Source organism: Rhinolophus ferrumequinum, chromosome 9 (genome assembly GCF_004115265.2).
Source record: "Rhinolophus ferrumequinum isolate MPI-CBG mRhiFer1 chromosome 9, mRhiFer1_v1.p, whole genome shotgun sequence".
In the NCBI taxonomy this organism is placed as follows: domain Eukaryota; kingdom Metazoa; phylum Chordata; class Mammalia; order Chiroptera; family Rhinolophidae; genus Rhinolophus; species Rhinolophus ferrumequinum.
Window position 1 is genome coordinate 5,406,343 of NC_046292.1, and position 18,408 is coordinate 5,424,750.

Sequence of the window (18,408 nt, forward strand, 5' to 3'; positions counted from 1 at the left end):
CCCCACTGGGACTGCAGCCTTCTCACCTCGTCCACGGCACCCCCACCTGGTCTACAACTTGCCCCAGGCCTCCCTCAGTACCGCTGCCGGCTGCCCTCCTGGAGCTGAGGTGACTCCTGCAGGGCTTGTGGGGTCCAGGCCCTTCCTCTCCGTGCCCCCTGCCTGGTCCAGGATCTCTGCCCATGTCCTTGGCTCCAGTCTACCCTCACCGCCCACCCTCCACCCTGCAGGTCTGAGCCTATCCCTTTCCATACCTTCCATGGCTCGCCAGTGCCTAAAAACCCAACTCTAAACTCCTCATGCCCACCCAGAGCCTTGCGCGTCTTTCTGAGCCCACCTCCCTCTGCAAGGCTCCAGCCTCCTGTAAGCAGCCACAGAACCCTCTCCAGCTGCAGACACACTCTGTGCCTGTGCTCCTGCTCTTTCTGCAGGTGAAGTCTTTCCATCGCTTCTCTGCCTATTATTTCGGATTCATCCACTTAGATCTAAAACGCTATCTCCTCCATGCAGCCCACCCTGGTAGGAATCAGTGAGTCCTTTCCTTGTGTCTTCATGTCATGTCATTTTACCCTTTGTAGCTATGAGCTAAGTGAGGCAGGTCTCATCGTTCTTGCTCCACATGAAGCTCAAAGTCACACAGGGTCCCCATACTTTTCTGGGACCTCCGACTAATCCTCCCCCACATTTACTTTGCTTAGAAAAAGCTTTAGATTTTCTAGAACATACGGGGTTGAATGGCAGTCCCCTGGGTCTGGGCTGTTTTTGCCCCAGAATGGTCAAATCTGTGAGAGACGAGGGATGGGGTCTTCCTGCTCACTCTTGGCTTGTGAAACCCCAGTCCCTCTTCCTGGAACTTTCTAAATAAACAAAGATCGCTTTACATGTGGGAATGGCTGTCATCGGCCTCTCTAGCTAAGAATCTGCTGTCAGGCATGCTATTCGGAGGTCAGGGGACTAAGCAGAGCATCAGACCACCTTCAGGCCAGCTCCAAAAAGCTGCCCTTGACCTTCAGGTCTGTTCCGGCAAACGGCAGTGGGAGCCCCCATGAGGCCTGGGGCTTGCTGAGAGGCCACCTGCCTGATTTCCACATCTCAGAGCATCTCGCTTTTGACTTACACAGCTGTGATGATGGTGGTGATACCTTAATGCACCCTGCGGTGAGCTAAACCCTTTCTGCACAACCTCTCGCTTCATCCTTCGCATCACAAGGTAGGTGGGATCACTACCTACTCGGCAGACCTGGACAGCACACCAGGTCCTGGGCCCAGGCCACACAGGCCACACGCCTGTACCAGGGAAATCTGACTCCAGACCTGACACACGTGTCGGGTCACCACCCTCCTTCCCATGGTCTTACTGTCGTCCCCGCTCTGGCCTTGCTCCCAGGGACTCTGCTTGGAGGGAGCGCCTGGTTCCCTTCCGAGGAAATAGAGGAGGGAGAGAAAGCTTTGTCCTGCTGGGCGGTGAGACGTGCCCTCAGCCACTAAAGCCAAAGACCATGCCACAGATTCTGACGCCACTCCTGACTGTCCCCGGTAAACCTGAAGATCAACTCCCATTCCTTGGTGCTCCTGAGAATGAACACGACCTCTGCCTCCGCAGCGGTCACAGCATTTAGGATGACCTGTTGGCTGAGGGAACAGATGGCAAAGCCCCAGCTGTCACTAGTTTGGTTTCTATCTTCCTAGGCTGTTGGACGAACCCTGGACCAGGGACTGGGTAAGGTGGCATCCGACACCCATCACACTGGGCCACGGGTTTCGAGGGAATGGAGGTGACTTCCCAGGAACGTCAGAACCGACAGCTGCTGGGGCCACTCAGCCCTGCCTGCTCTGCATGGTGTGGGCTGTGGCCTCGCCCCGGCTGTGAGCATGCTCCTCCTGGAAGACAGGAGCAGATGTCCTGAGTTGGGGGGCGCATTCGGGGCACACAGGGCCTCAGGGGGACTTACGGGAGGTGACTGAGGTCATCACACTTGAAAATCCCTCACTGCTGAGGGTGCATCATGGGATCCTCTTCCACTCAGTTTACTGAGCGTTTACTGAGCACCTATTGTGTGTGTCCCGCACTGGGCCAGGTGCTGGGCATGCAGCTGAGAAAAGCCTGTCCTGAAGAAAGTGTCACGACACCCACGCCTGCGCCCTGCCCGTCCCACCGTATCCTCCAGCTCCCTCCCCGCCATCTCTCTCCCCTGCCTTCTGACTTGGTCCAGTGGCCCTTTGCTCACCTGCCCGGCTCTCTGCCCCCACGAAATGTTCATCAAACCCACACGGCTGTCCCGGATCATCTCGGGGTGCTGGTGGGGGGACCTTACCTCGACTCTGCAGCCTGAGGCACAAGTGCTGCCCAGGTCAGCAGCCCCAGAACAGCGCCTGGGCCTTGTCGATACTGCCACCTGGTGGCCAGAACTGGGAGTGGCGGCGAGGACCAAGTTTCAAATCTTTTGTGGCAAGACGTGGGAGGAACCTGGGCCTGGGAGTGTGACAAGCGGTGGTCAGGATCATTGAAGACATCTGCCCTCAAACAGCTCGGCAGCTTCGTCCATCTCAGAAATCCTCCCTGAGCCGAAAGGGTCTTCTAAGAAGTGCCTTACAATTCTGTTTTAATTCACAACATTGGGTGCCCAGGTCCTAGGGCTTCACCAGAGGCCACAATTGTAAAGCCGACCCCCACCCTGGGTGTAACCAGGGCTGGAGGACCCCCAGCAGGCACAGCTGACGGAGGGAGGGAGGGTTACGAGAAACTTGCAGGAGAAAGAGTCGTCCCTTCCGGCACTGCAGCAGGGTCCAGCTCCCTAGAGCACCTAAAGGCCCTTGTATCTGGTCATTCAGGCCAGCTTGGCAGCACATCTGGATAGTGTTCACCAGAGACCTCCTCCGCGGGGCCTGTTCATTCCTTCATCGAGTATTTTTGGAGCTAATGCCTTCCACCTGCTAGAACCTGGTGCTGGGGAGGCGTAGCCAGGGGTCCATGCTGGCAGAGCCGGGTCCCTTTTGCAGACTGGGTCCCTGACATACCAAAAGGAAGTACAGGTGACTTGGAAGCTGTTCCTGGCAAAGACAGCCACTAGAGAAACCACCTGGGGTTGCAGCAAAATAAATTTCCAGGGCCCAGCATTGGAACTGCTAGAGCTCTCCGGGGCAGCTGGGAACCCAGTGAGGGTGCAGGGCGAGGACACTTCAGATCCTGAGAGAACCAAGGACTGAAAATGCAGGACAGAGAACCGGCGAGGGTGGCGAACCCCAAGGGAAAGCCCACAGGCCACAAAGGGGCCGTGTGCTCCATCCACAGTGGCCCATGCAGCTTGCGAGGCCTAGCTCCAGCCAGGCCCTTCCTTCAGAGGGAGCTCCGAGCATGCAGAGGGCTCCCGTTATCCTGCAGCAGGAACCAGCCCCCCACAGGCTTGACTGGCTGATTCTTTGTCCCTGTGTCTCCACGGGCTCAGGGGTCGTGTGGACACTTCCACTGGTCTTGGGGACTGTTAGCTGCACTCCAGATGTCGGGGTACCTGGTCCTGCTCTGACTCCATAGCTCTGAGCCTGTGCTGGTCCCTGGGATTCACTGTGTGGTTGGGGAGACCGTAAGGCCTGAAGCTAGTGAGGGGCTCCCTTGCAGCCCTGGCCCTCGCCACCAGCCTCTGGCATCCATGCTGCACAGCTCCGCGGACCAGGCATGACAGTTCCCCAACTCCATGCCAACATGGGAGGTCACTGCTGATCCCCCTGCTGTGCATCTTAGCCAGTGGGTGACCTCAGCTTACCCAGGAGGTGCCCAACTGAGGTCCCGTTTATCACATTGGCACCATGCACCCAGCTACACCGCTCAGCCCCATGGAGGCCCTGAAAGCACCCTTTTCTTAGCCTGCGCTGCACTGGAACCACAGGGGCTGCTGAGCCCAAGCCCAGGGGCCACCACAGGGACCAAGGGGTAGAGGGGCACCCATGCCAGTTCATCTGGGGTCCAAGAGGTGAGGGCCTGCTTGGGGGCACAGGTGCTGGACAGTAGACCCTTTGTCCCCTCCTTACGAATCCAGGTCCATCAGGGCAGGCCCCTGCCGCAGAATGGGTACAAGGCAGGGTGGTGGCAGGGGTCATGCCGGAGCAGCAATTACAATCAGTGCAGCTCTGATGAGGGCTTCTGCGGCATTAGTCTACATATCCATTCAGACTTTTTGGTCTTTTAACTTCTGAAATGTGCACAAATTTATGCCCACTAAAAATTGCAGTTTTATCCACAGCAAAGATGGCCCCTGGGTCCCCTCTGCTGCCCCACCCCTTCTTGTCCAAGATCCACAATGACAGTTGCGTGTGGCCCCCATAGCTGGTCTGCAGGTCCTGTATTTCATTCCCTGACCAGCCAGGTTGCTGAGCAGGAATCCTGCCGCTGGAGTTTTCTCCAAGGCCACTGATGTGTATGCCCCTTGGGCCACCCCTATGGCCATCCAAGCTTTCCTGTGCCCCGTATTAGGTAGTGCCACCGTGCTGTTCCCCGGGCCACCACTGTGAGCAAGGAGCCCTGCCTGGCTTATCAATAGTGAGTGCTCTGGGGTGCTATGGCTCCACCTCCCAACACATCTGGAAACTCACGGACATACACCAGATGGAAAGACAACCCTATGGATCCCCAGGGAGTCTTGAAGCTAGAGGAAAACACACTTGTCGGTCTCTGGAAGAAGCCTGAATCCATTCTGATGACTGCTGCCCCTCAGGCCACATCCACACCCTGCAGACTACTTGCGGTGGCTAAGAGCCCCTCCACGCCCCCCACCACAGCTAGGATGCATCTGGAGGGGAGGTGCAGCCAGGAGGTGGCCACTGTACCTCCCCTAAGCAGAGGAGGAGCCGCAGGGCCATACACCTCAGAAGGTGTCCCCCAGAGGTGTGGGGTGCGTGGCAGGGGGAGAAAAGGATCTGGGGAGAAGAGAAGGTGTTCTTGGTCCCACTGCAGGTCGACTCTCTCAAGTCAGCAGGTTGGAGGGTCCCCGAGAGCAGATGTACTTACCTGAGAAACGCTTCCTCCCGACAGCATGAATGTAGATCTTTCTGGAAGCTGCTTTGAAAGGAAACAGTGTGCCGGCAAAAGCAGAGCACAGACTGGCGCTGCCCCGGCCCACTGTGGGGGACCTAGGCAGGGGCGGCAGCCCACCTCCCCACCCAGTCCCAGGAAGGAGACACAGCACGCTGGTCAGCACCCAGCTGTTGTAGTGTAGCTTGGTTTTATTTATGTCCACAAATATTTCCAAAAAATTACAAAATACTCAAATGGAGAGAACACAGAAGTCACGATTTCTGGGTCTACTCTGTTCACACTGTGTTATCTCATGGCAAACTACTCATATATACATTTAGCTTCAAGATATATATAAACGGAGCAAATCAGAATGTACACTCTGCTCTGCTTCTGCCGAGTGAGACGTGACGCTCAATCTTGACGACACGGAACAAGACACATACGAAACACGGAAAAGCAAAACCGAACTTCCAACGAAAAGGGAAAATCCAAAAGGAAACCAAGGGGGCGGGCTTCGGAGACACCGTGAAGGTGCGGGCCTCCTACACTGGAGCTGAGCAGGGGAGGGTTTCAGGTTGCGGGCTTTTAAATGAAGACTCAGTGTTTCACCTTGGCACGTGGAGGGAAAACCAAAACCTAACCGGAAAACACCTTCAGACAATTTTCAATACAGACTTCAAAGTACTTCACTCTCTCTCTTCTTTGGAAAAATGGATGATAGAGAGGAGATAAAGAAGGTTTAACTGAACGGTAGGCATTGTGTTCTACCAGAAGGAAAACAAAAGATGGGAGAGAAGGTGGGGTTCGGTGCGGGAGCATGCCGGCCGGCCTCAGCAGCCCGTGGGGTGCCCCGCAGGAGAGCAGCCCCGATGGCACATCACCGCCCCCAGAGGAGACAAACGCCCCTGCCAATGCAGCCACAGTGTGGTAACAAAGGGCTCATCTGAGCTCGTCTCCCCAATAAGGAGTTAAATTTAAGGCAGAAATGGAATGCAAGAAAACGAAGAAAAAAAACTACAAACATTTTCAACAGACAAAACAATCCTCTACCTGTCCCAACGGAAACCGAATATGGTTTTAATAGAAACAGAAACACCCCTGATCAGGTTGGAACCCGGAAACTGAATTTGAGCTAACACCTGCTGGTTTCTGGGTCAAAGCGCCAGCTTCTCTTTCTATCCCTATGTGGCTCGGGTCCTGGACACACTTCACGTCCACCGACCCACAGAAATATCTCGTCGTCTGACAATTCTTGGATGTGGCCACCACATCCAACGGCAGAAACAGCCCTCAAGTCTGGAGAAGAGGAATGGAAAAGGTCACATCCTGGCAGAAAGCTTGATCAACGGGTGCAGACAGCCCGAGCCCCCTAGGGTGGCACCTCCCGGGGCAAGTGTGCCCTCCCACTCCACGTCTGTGGCTGCGACTCCTGGATGGAGTGGGAATCAAATAGTTTTCCAGTCCGACGTGAGTCACCACGCTCCTGGGGTAGACACACAGGCCACCACCCAGAACCGAGCCAACCCCAGGGTCTCCCCCACTGGAAAGCAGCCCCAGGCTGTGACAAGGGTGGCCGAGCCTCCCCACCAGGAGAACCCCGTGGCAACACACACGGAAGAGATTTCTAACAGATTCCTTTGGCAAGCAGATGTGCTGTTATTTGTAAGGAATCATTTTCTTGAATTTTCTAGAATGTTTTGAGTATTAAGAAAGGCAGTTCATCCAGGTCAAATGTATGTGCATAGAAATCTACAAGGAAACCTACAATCAGACACACAGAAACATGTGCTTTCTATCCCGCAGAGATGGGACAACGGGTGGACCGTTAACTCCTGCTGCAAAATGACAGTGGTTCACCCTAACAGATGTCTGCACCGCTGGCAAAGCACAAGCTCGGAACAGGCAGAAGTGAATATCAAAGCAGCAAAACAAAGAAACAGTTTGGAACATTGGTTCCTGCAAACCCCGGATGATCACCGCTGCGACCAAATCTCGTCCCAAGCTTTGCCCGTTTGTAATTAGTAACGCCCATCTGTTCCCTTTAATTAAAGGGATAATTATATATAACTTTTTATTAAAAAATCAACTCTGTATTCTGTCAATAGCTGGTAGGAATTCACAATTAGTGACATGGCTGGAAAAAAATAGATCAGAATAGTCGTTTGTGGAAAGAAAAAAAGGCTGTTCTAAAATTATTTACAGACATAAAAAGCCATGCTGCAGAACTTTCTCAAATTATGAAGATTTCCTACAATGTATTAAAATAAAAGATTTTTTAAAAATTATAGCTCTTGGATTCCAAACTCAGATGCCGCCTATCTGCAAACCTTGTGGGTTCTGAAACACACGGGACCTGTGTGTCTGTGCGCACAGTGAAGGGTGTGAGCTGGATTCTAGCACCTACTGAGAAGTCAACGAAGGAAAAGAAAACGAAAGCCGCACCGCACCCCAAGATTGCCAGGAAGTTTTCTGAATGTTCAGTCCAGTCCAGGACTCGCTAAGTTTCTGGGGGACTGTCATGCACGGAGACCCAAACCAGTCTCAAGGAATCCTTTCTACAAACAAACACTATTATGCTGATACATTTTTAGTTGTGGGTTTTTAAATATATAAAGAAATCTTTAGAAGATATTCTTTTTGCTTTTGCAGATCCTATTGTATGTAAAAAGTCCTGTTTATCCCCCCAAGAATTGGGGTTTCCACAGCCAGCATTAACAAATAAATAACTTATAACTGCTTGTCACCTTCTTTCTTCAGTCGACTGGAAAGAAAAAGAGGGAAGAACAGTCAGCATCAGGCCTGGGCAGGAGCACAGCATCCGCTCAAAGTCCAAATGTCCCAGGCAGCTTCCCGCGCAGCTGACCCCGCCCCCACCTCCCTCCTACCAAGACAGCTCCTCGAGGGGTCTCCCCTCTAGGACCACAGGCCAAGGCGCGATGGAGCCAAGCGGGGAGTGGCGCTGTGGGTAAGTGGCCCACAGGTGGGGTAGGCGGGACCCTGGGCTCAGCCAGCCTGCCCCTCCCGAATCACCTGTAATAATCTTCCTGACTTGGTAGGTGGCCCCCATGCATGTGAGGGTGTCCATGCAGCCACTGCTGCTCCATGGCCAGTCTCTGCAGCTCAGCCGACTGGGCGTGCATGGCCTGCAGCTGGTGGGCCGCCGACATGGGGGGTGGGATGGCCCCAGGCAGGTCTCGTGGGTAGGGGGTGCCTGCCAAACACAAAGCAGTATCTGCTATAGAAAGGCCAGGAGAGAGGCTCCCACGGGAGGGGCGAGAGATGCCCTTAGTGGCCCTCCTTCCCCTGCGGGGGGGCTCCCCCCTCCGACTCAGGCTTCAGGCCTCAGCCTAGGGTTCCTTCTTCAGAGAGGCTTTCCTCCTAAGCCCTCAGTTTGAATGTGGAGCCCCTGTTACTCCTTCACTGCCTACCCCCACCCCCAGCTCTGAGGGCAGGGGTTTGCAGCCTTATTCCCAAGTGGATTCCCGACACACAGGAGGTATTTGTTGCAATCCATGAGTGAATGAGCATGACCTCAGACCAGACCCCTAGGCCAACTCTCACACTGGACTCCTCCGATCCCAGGTGCATTCTTACCAAAAACTGGGTGACGAAGCATCTCGTGTTCATGGGGGGGCTGTCCAAGCAGAGGGTTGGGGAGAGTGCCAGGGGGATAGGGAAAACGAGCCAAATGAGGGCCAGCGGTCAGAGGGTCGACCAGCGGGTGAACCGGGCCTGCGGAACCTAGAAAAGGGCAGAGATCTGGATACAGGCGGTGCAGGGTCATGGGGCTCTCAGCGTTTGCCCTTCTCGGCGAGAAGCGCTGGCAGCGGCGTCCTCACCACCGCTGGCTCCTGGTCACCAGGCCCACCAGTAACCCTGACCTAAAGTCACCAGTAACCACCCCCCCCTTTCCACACACACCTGCAGTGGAGCTCCAGAAAGGAAAAAAGAAGTGAAGAGCTGACTTACTTCCTCCTCCACCCCTGAGCACCCCCTACAGGCAGTCTCTGGCACCCCATTCTGCTGAGGACCTGGGACCAGCAGAGCCCCCCTGGCCGACTGATCCAGGCCTGCCTCCACCAGTGTTCCTTGCTCAGCTGGGGGCTGGACTAGCGCCCCGCCCAGGGCTGCATCCCTGGCCGTCCACTTGCAGAACCCAAAGGACGCTAGGAGCACGCTGTGGGCAGCGACGGGGCTTGGCACCACTGGCCACTGGCAGTGCCCTCTCCGCTCTCCCTTGGCCGTTCCTCTGCTGGTTGCCTTGAGTGAGCAGCTCACCCAGGCCCTTTGCACCTGCTCTCCCTCTGCCTGGAGATGCTTTCCTCAGGTCTCCAGTGAGCAGCCCTTTCACCCCCTAAGTCTGCTCACAGGTCACTGACCCGGGAGGTTTTTCCCGGGAGGTTTTCCCGCGGCCTCAGGATCGCCCTGGCCCGTGCTCCCAGCTCCCCGCTCAGTCCTCCACAACACGGCCACTTCTCACAATCCCAGACACGTTTACTGCCTGCCGCCCAGACATGGAAGGTAAACGGGGGTGGGGTGCTGCTAGCACCTGTAACTGAGCCTGGCATGTCACAAGTGCTCAATTTTTCTCGAATGAATATTGTATGAGTGAATGGCTGTCCGCTTACAGCACACTGAGGCACATCTGCTGGTTACACTGGGGCTTAAAAGGCCCACACCAGGTGGCAGGAGACTATCAGGTGTGAGGACCAGGGGGTAAATGCGACAGCTCCTTGGCTCCCTGTATCAGGGCTGGGGACACAGGTAGGAAGCCAGCTGCGGCCCTCCCTCTGGGCCCTGCTCTGCCAGCCCTCTCCCCAGCATGGAGGTCTGTGCGTGAGGAAGTTCCTGGGCGGACAGCAAGGCCAGCCTCTCCTCCTCCCACTCTACCTACCTGGTCTGCAGGGCTTCGGAGCGAGCGGGGCTCCAGCTGTGCCCACGTCTGCCTTAGGCCAGCCAGCAGGAACCCAAGCCTCATTCCCCACGGGGGCAGGAGGCTTGCTCCTTTAAGTTCCGGCTCAGTGACAACCTATCGCCGCCCAGGGTGCCCCAAGGCCCTCGGTCCTGCCTCCTGCCCTAAACCTGCCCCAGTGAGCACAGGCCGCTGCCCTCCCACCCTGGCCCACCCCAGGCACGGGGCCAAGATCCTAAGCTTCACCGCAGCTCTGGGAGCTGAGGGGCTGAGCATAGACAAAGGCTGAACGTGAGTCAAAGTGACAACGCGGTTCCTCGGTGGACGCTGAACGTTCAGCTCTGCCAGGAATCAGGCGGCTTAGGAAAGCGCATCCCCTTCTCGGCCCACACCCCTCCACACCAGCGCTCCCGCCTGGGCACCCACCTTGGTGGAGGGGGTCCTGCTGGTGGAGGTGCAGGTGTGAGTGGATGTGTGAGTGCTGATGATGGTGTGGAGTCACGTTGAACATCTGCAGTCGGGCCAGAGGGTCGCTGGTCAGTGACGCCATGCGCTCGGCGTGGATCCGCTCAGCCGCCAGTCTATCAGGGTAGCTCATTTCGGGCCGCAGCTGGGGGCCCGCCAGGGCCAGTCTCTCCCTCTCCAAGGGGTTTAGGCCCGGGTGGAAAGAAGCGAAAGGGTGGGGACCCGCAGTGGGGGGGAGGGTGAGGGCGCTGTGCCTGGCGAAGTGCTCCATGGGGTTGGTAGCCGGATGCAGGGGGTCCAGCTCCGGGGGCTTCACCTCAAAGCCCGGCTTCATCCTCTCCCGCAACTCGCGCTCCCGGATCTCCCGCTCCCGGAGCTCCCGCTCTCGGAGCTCCCGCTCCCGGATGGTGGGGTCGACGTTGTACAGGCCGGGCATGTGGTAGGCCAGCAGGGGGTCAGTGGGGTTGAGGGGCACGTAGAAGGGGTGGTTGCGGTTGGTGGGCGACATGACGTGGGGCCGAGCGTACTCGCTCAGAGTCCGGAGGGCAGGCGTGTCGGGCCCGATGTACGGGGGCACAGCGGCGATGGTGGTGGGTGGTGGCTCAAAGGATGGCCGCATGTGGCCGGGACCACCGAGCTGGGGGTCGCTGAGGCGGCCTTCATGTGCCGAGCTAGACGCCTTCTGTTGAAGGAAAGAGGGTGTGAGGGGTGACGTCAGCTGTGCCGCCCTGCTGCCATCCTGCCACCTCAGTCTCTCCAGACCAGCACCGAGACCCGTCTCCCAGCCATGGCCTGGAACATGTCCCTGCCATGGTCCACACCCAGCTGTAACAGTCTCCTTGGTGCCCTAGATAGGTTCGTGTATCTGTGAGACAAGGTGCTGCACAGGAGAGGGTGTGTGTGTGGGGGCTCCCCACTGCAGAGGCAGGGGCCGTGTGGCCCAGCCTACAGGAGCGCCCCCGGGTGGGGCGGCCAGAGGGATCCGAGGTGGCTGCGGATCGCCCCAGTGCCCGGCTCGCCTCCCCCTTAGCTTCTCTTCCGTTCCTTCCTTCGAGTAAGTGAGACACAGGCCTGCTCTGAGGCAGCCTGGACCTGCCAGGGCCAAGGGAGGGGTCGCATGGCGCGAGTCTGGGCAAGTGGGGGCCCAGGGCCGGCTCTGCTGGGCACCAGGGTCACACCAGTCGCTCAGGGATGAGCAGCACTCTCAGAAAAGCCTGGGGATGGGGTTCAAACATAACCTGACCCTCCAGCTGCTGTGGGAACGCACTGTGGAACAACTGTCACACAAAGAATCCCCAGCCTGGCATGACCTGGCCCCTCCCGCACACATGCGCCGCCTGCCCAGCCCAGCACTCACGGCTGCGCGCTCCGCCTCCCGCTCCCGCTCGCGTTCTCGCTCCTTCTCCTTCTCCTTCTCCCGCTCCCGCTCCTCTCGTGCTTTCTGCTCTGCCTCCCGTTTGGCTTTCTCAATGGCCTCCTCCCTCTTCTTGGCCAGTTTGGATCCCGCCAGAGGCATGAAGTATAGGTCTGTCCGCGCACACGAGTTGTAGCCCCGATCCAGATGTTTGTAGAACCTGAAAGAGGCCACATCTCTCGCTGGGGCCCCTGCCGAAGCCGAGCCCTGCCCCGCGCCCCGCCCAGGCTCCTGGGACCAGTACCTGGCCGACTGGCTGGCGTGGCTGGGGGTGTCCACCACAGTGGGCTCGGGGGACGGGCTCCTAGGCGGGGGCGGGGGACTCTCGGGCTCCTCAGCGTCATCCAGAGCCTCTTCCTTGATCTGGACGGTGGGGAGCGGGCAGGCTGCCCCCCCAGGTGCGCTGCCTCCCGAAGAAACAGCAGCAGAGCAGGGTGGCTGGGCTGATGGGCCAGGCCCCGCAGGTGGGGTGGAGGTGGAGGGGCAGGTTGGAGGGGTGATGGGAGGAGGGCCCCCAGGGACAAAGGGGTGCTGGGTGAATGGGGGCTGAGGGGGCACCTGGTGGAGTCCTGTGGGGGGGTGGGAGGCAGCGCCAGGAGGAAGGCTCTGGGTCAGCACAGGGGGCTGTGCAGGGGAGGAGGGCAGTGGCTGGCTCTGAGGCATGAGCTGCAGCGGTGGAGGGTGGGCTGAAGGGGGGTGGTGTGTGGACAGGGAGCTCAGGGGCTTCAGTGCTGGAGGGGGCGGGAGGTTGGCGTTCATGGAGAAGGGTGAGGGCCCTGAGAGGTGAGGTGGGTGCTTGTGGGCCTGCGGTGCTGGCAGCTGGGGGATGGGCGTGGTGGGCGGGGGCTTGATGTGCGGCATGGCCAAGGGAGCTGGTGGCAGGGGCTGCTCCCGTGGGGGCTGCTGGGGCTGCAACGCCGACTGCGAGGCTGGGGGCTGCAGGGAGGTGTGAGGGTGAGCGGCGGCCTGGGAGGCCTGAGGAGGGAGGCCAAAGGGCTGGGGGGGGCCTGGGTGCGGCAGCAGGGACCCAGCCTGCAGGCTGTGAGGGCCGGCCGGGCCCTGACTGTGCAGGGGGGGCTGGGTATGAGGCGGGGCGGAGGTCTGGCCAGCTGGCCCGGTCAGAGGCTGCAGCGGGGCATGTGGGGAGGGCAGCCGCTGTGGGTGCAGGGCGGGTGCCTGCTGGACATGGGCGTGGGGAGGGGCCGAGGGAGCCTGGCTGGGCGGCTGGGAGGCTGACGGAGAGCCCTGTGCAGGGCCTGCAGTGGCAGAGGGGGTGGGCCCTGCTGTGGGAAGCTGGGGGGCTCCTGGGGGGACCGCGGGAGCTGCAGCAGCCGCACTGGAAGCCTGCAAGGCCGGGGGCTGGGCCTGCAGCGTCTGCTGCTGGGCAGAGGAGTCTGAGTCACTCTCGTTGTCCTGGGGGCTGGGGATGCTGGGTGACGTGCTGCGATTGTCCTGGTCGATGTCTTTGGGGTCACTGCTGCCCTCATCGTTGACACTGCGGCTGTCGGAACTCTCTCCCTCGCCTTCGGATGGTGAGTTGGGCCGGCTGATCTCCTGGGGCCAGAGAAGGAAGGGAGGAAGCTCTAGGAGGGCAGGGCTCCCTCTGCACCTGGCACGTGCTGACGAAGCACCAAGTTTGGCCCCAAAGACCAGGGGCCCTGCCCTAACCCAGGCGGTCTGGGGAGCCACTCTCGCCTCCTCCCTGGGAGAGAGGGCACTGCCTCTCCAGGGAGAATCAGCTGGGGGCTTCTCAAGGGCCATTAGCTGCCAGCTGTAGTCAACATGACTCGCTGCAAACCTTACCTGGGTTTTCGTCTTCTTGGAGCTGGTCCTGTCGGCCTCCTCTGTGTCAGAGGCCACCTTCTCCCGCTGGCGCTTGGTGTTCTTCAGTGGGGACGAGGCTTCCTCCTTTACCTTCTGTGGTGGGAAAGCACGAGGAGGATCAGGCTTGGGGAACATGATGGCTGGGGACAGACTCCTGAGCTCAGCCTGGAGCTCACCTTGCTCTCGCATTCTGAGCTCCAGCTTCAGAAGCAAGACAGCTCTGGAAGAGACCAGCCAGAGCCAGGAAGGAACAAGTATCTGGGGATGGGAGTAACTTGGGTTTGGGAGGAGAGAGCCTCTCTAATTACCGCCCACCCTCTGTCTCTGAGGCCTCCGGAGCCCCCAAAGGTCAGTGGTAGGAGCTAAGCTGGAACCCCTTTCTCCAGGCCCCAGGTGGCAGCCCTAGGCCAGGGAGGCTCCATAGAGGACCTGCGGCCCCGAGTCTGAAGGAGCTGGTCCCCAACTCCAGCAACCCCCAGCCCCCCGCCTGCGCCTCACCTTGGCTGACTTCTTCACCGTCTCTGCTTTACTGTCATTGCTGGAGGTGCTGGCAGCGCTGGGGGAGTTGCGGCCGCTGGAGCGGATATCTTCATTGATGGGCGAGGCGCGACCATCGGGGCTGGCTGGCTGCTTCTTCCGACCACTGCGCAGTGTAGACATCTGCCCACCCAAACCGGGGGCTGGTGAGAGTGGACCCCGGTCTCCACAGGGGCCACCTGAGCCCAGCCCACACGCAGGAGCATCAAGAGCGGAGCCCACCATCGGCCTCACCGCAAATCCCAGCCCCTGGCAAACAAAAGGCACCCCCTGGTGTCCCTCACAGCACGGGGTCACTATGGAGCGGAGGGAGGACGGGCTAAATGGTGGGTTCACACACAAAAGTGAGCGCTTCTCACGAAACTCCAAAGCACTCATCTCCAGGGACTGTCCTCGTGGCGTGTGCTGGAAGTGAGCAAGGCTTTCTGAGGGGCAGAGTCCGGGAGGGCAGTCTGCTCTGCCACCTTCTCCAGAATGACAATTACACACAAAGCCGGCTTTAAGTCTCCTCACTCTTTCCGTTTATTCCATGTAACTGCCTGCTCTCCCAACCCAACCAAACAAAAGAAACACTTGCTGATTCATGTGACAGGATGGGGAGTGACCCAAAGACACGAGCTGTCAAATAATGTAACTCGCTCCGGAAACCACCAAGCATTTCATCATGTTTTGGCAGCACGCGGAGGGGCTCAGAAGAGATGGGGGTACAGTGACTCACGCTGGCCCACGTGTGCCTCTGAGCGAGCAGCGGCCAGGTGGTCAGATTGCCAGGGTCAGAGGAAGGTAGATGGTGGCACCCAACTGCCTAAAAGGGCCCCTAGGGAGGCCAGCGCTACAGAAAAAAACCCTGGCGGTGTCCTGGTCCCTGATCAAGGAAAACCCTCGCTCCCAAAGGTCCCTGCCACATTTCCAACCTGAAAAACAAAGTCTCTTTATGAAGAGACTACGCAGTGAATTAAAAAAAAACCACACAAATGTATCTGAAAGTTTCCAAAAGTGGGTCAAATATATTTTTAAAAAGCCTGCAAGTTTCAAATGGCAGGGGGAGGTCTGAGGGACATGAAGCGCGTGCACTGAGGCAGAAACTGAGACCAATGCACCCCACTGACTCGCCAAGGAAGAGGGAGGAGAGAATGTGGCAGTGAACTGTCTTCCCAGCCTGCAGGCAAAGCCAGTGCCTCTGGGCAAACCATTTCACCTCCGGGGGTCTGCTTCTCTACTGAAAACAAAACATTTCTCGTCCTCCGCCTGGTGGGCACAGCTCCCAGCATCCCAGCAGCCTGGAGACGTGGCCAGGGTGCCTGAGGCTTGGGGGGCCGGCCTGGGCACTCACCGAGCCTCGAGTCCGCCGTGTCCTCATGCTATGCTTCCCACTGAGCCCATCGTCCTCCTCTTTGACGGGCTTGAACATGAAGGGCGGGGGGTCCACGGGCTTCTCGATGGGGGGCAGCTCGCCGTACTTCTTGAAGTGGATCCGGCAGTCAGTGCAGAGCAGGATGCTTTCCCGGCCCCCGTGGTGCCAGTCTTTGGAGGCTGTGAGGGCAGAGCCCGGGGGGAGGGGGGGGTAGGGCGGCACCCTCAGCGACTGACGTCCTTGGGGGCATCGGAGCAGGGGGCCCCCTCTGTGGGCTCCACCAATCCTGGTGTCACGAGGTCACACAGCTCTGGGCTCGGACAGACACCTGATGCTCAGACCGCTCAGGTCCTGGTGCTGCCTGCTCTCTCCCAGGGCAAGAGAGGGTTTCAGGACTATTTACTGCCCCCACCTCCCTCCTCTCAGGGTACCCAGGAGGAGCGGGCAGCAGGCTCTCCGGAAACACAGGCACCCCCAGAACAACCGTGAGCAAGTCTGTCCTATCCACTGGTCAGGACTCTGTACTGACTGCTAAACAGGGAAATGAGATCAAATAACCCTCAAGTAAGCCTGAAGTACAATCCGAACGCCAGGCCCAAGTGCCCGGAGCCCCGCCAGGAGCGCCCACTTACTGGTGGAGAAGCAGTGGCGGCAGGCGTACCCCTTCAGCTCCTGCTCGCTGTCCTCGCTGTCAAAATCATCCTCGCTGGCCGAGCTCAGGTCCACTGGCATGGTGGGCACACAATGGGGGACACTGTCACGCTCGGCAAAGACCGGGACCACTTGTGACTTCTGGCTGCCTCAGGCTCGGAGCCACCAGTCAGAGTGGCCCAGGAGTCTGCGGTGGGACTGATTTCCTCAGGTCCAATCATCAGAGGAAGAACTTATATGTGAGAGGCGGTACCAAGGGCCTGCCCTGCTAGATTGTTGGGGGCTGATGTCACACCTGAATCCTGGGGGGGGGCAGGCACAGCCACACCTGGTGAAACTGAACAGGATGAAGCAGCATCCACGAGGCCTCCTGAAGGACATGCCTCTCTGTCAAGTACCACCCCCACTGGCCCTGGGTTACTAGATCACTTCCTGTTTGCATGTGCAACCAAAGGGACCCTCGGAAGTCCATGCCCTGGGCCAGGACAGAACCACATGGCACGACGGCTGTGCTGGTTGTGAGGGATTAACAAGCTGCGGGGCCTCAGTGTCAGAGGGCACGTCCCACTGGGACCAAGAGGAGGGTGTTGGTACAGCAGGAGGCAAAGTGGAAACTGTTAATCTGATCCGACTGCTGCCACAACAGCCGCACAATGAAACTCCCAACAGCACACCAGCCACTACATGGAAAACCTGCTCTGAAGGTATCAAAGCAGCCCAGGCCAAGGCCAAGACTTACGCTTTGGTAAAAAAACTGAAATGACATTGAGTTTATTAGAAAAATTGCAAAGTATGAGTAATCTGTGAAACTCCCTACCAAATCCCTCAAGTCAGCGCAACCCTTAGGCCGGGCTCTGTGCGTGCACACGGTTCCCTGCATCATCCGCTCCTGCCTGTCCTGTGACAAGGACGTCTATGAGGGCAGGCCCAGAGCTGGGACAGTGTGTGGCTGCGTGGGAAAAGTCGCCCACTTACAGAATTCACTGGAGGGGGGTCTGGAAGGCGTGTTGACGGGTGTGGATGCAGTGCGGGTCTTAATCCTTCTGAACACGGCCTGTCTGCGGTGCCTGCGATGGGCCCGTGAGCTGGCGGCTTCAGGGGTTTTCTTCCAGTAGTAATAGAAGGTGATCAGTTCCCCCTGCAAGAAAGAAGGGCTAGCTGTGAGGGAAGCGCCCACAGGGGTTGCCTTTTCCAGGTCCCCATGTCGCCCCCTCCTGTCTGGAGCAGAAGCTGGGTTTGTAATAGCTGTACTGGAGACCAGGACAAAGCCCCACCTGGGGCTTGAAATGGAAACACAGCTGCTGAGCTGCCTGAAATCTGGACGAACGGGGTCTGTAGCCTCAGTCCAGTGCAGCTAACTTCCAGACATTGAGAACACCCACTCATTTAACAAGTATTTGTTGGGTGCCTACTATATGCCAGACGCCACCACCGTTCTAAGCACGGGAAGTGCAGTAAAAAACAGTGGACAGAAAGTCCTTGCCCTCTAGCTGTGTGTGTACGTGCATGAGCACGGCGTGCACCGAGGATGTGCTCTTCAGCAGCATTCCAGTGCAATCACAGGGATGTGATAAGGAAATGCCTCGTCAGACAGACGACTCCAGAGACAGACAAGATACAATTGAGGTGCTGGGGAACGAGGGCCAGGTGGGAGGTCAGGAAGGACGGAAACCCCAAACCCAGGAAAACTGTCTACAGCCTCCACCCCAACCCGAGTGCCGCACCCGGACAAGCTGGCACGAAGTCCTAAAGGCAATCACTGGGGCTCGACAGAAAGACTAAGAGGGGACACACACAGTGGTGCTGACACACACATGAAATGCCATATGTCACAGATCAGTCTTTACAGCAAAAGGAGCTAGCTAATCTGTTCATGGCCCAGCAGAAAAAAGCAAGACATCTTTCCAAAAACTACAGCAAGAGGACATGAATCCAAACACAACTTTAAAAAAAAGGGACTTTTGGCACCTTTACCCCCAGGACAGCAGGCACACCATACACACAAATGGGTGAATGTCATGTTCAGCTAACACTGGGTGACAAAAGACTAATTTCTTTTTACATTTTTATTACTATATTTTTCAATTATAATTGACATTTAATATTATTTTATATTAGTTTCAGGTGTATAGCATAATGGTTAGACATTTACATAATTTATGAAGTGATCTTCTGATTAGTACCCACCTGGCACTATATAGTTATTACCATATTATTGACTATATTCCCTATGCTGTACA

At 57.7% G+C, this 18,408-nt stretch overlaps 1 protein-coding gene across 4 annotated transcripts in view; it reads right to left on the bottom strand.

Moving 5' to 3' along the window:
- Positions 1–5,199: 5,199 nt before the first annotated feature.
- Positions 5,200–18,408, bottom strand: part of RERE (arginine-glutamic acid dipeptide repeats) — a 384,373-nt gene continuing 371,164 nt past the window's right edge. For all 4 annotated transcript variants that reach the window (XM_033115937.1, XM_033115938.1, XM_033115939.1 and 1 more), the window contains 11 exons: positions 17,144–17,306; positions 16,150–16,242; positions 15,497–15,696; positions 14,125–14,286; positions 13,606–13,719; positions 12,047–13,356; positions 11,746–11,962; positions 10,350–11,070; positions 8,606–8,752; positions 8,042–8,222; positions 5,200–7,772 (listed from right to left, as the gene is read on the bottom strand). In XM_033115937.1, the coding sequence (XP_032971828.1) occupies positions 7,739–7,772; positions 8,042–8,222; positions 8,606–8,752; positions 10,350–11,070; positions 11,746–11,962; positions 12,047–13,356; positions 13,606–13,719; positions 14,125–14,286; positions 15,497–15,696; positions 16,150–16,242; positions 17,144–17,306 (3,342 nt within the window). In that variant the 3' untranslated portion in view covers positions 5,200–7,738. The remainder of the gene's footprint in view (positions 7,773–8,041; positions 8,223–8,605; positions 8,753–10,349; positions 11,071–11,745; positions 11,963–12,046; positions 13,357–13,605; positions 13,720–14,124; positions 14,287–15,496; positions 15,697–16,149; positions 16,243–17,143; positions 17,307–18,408) is intronic.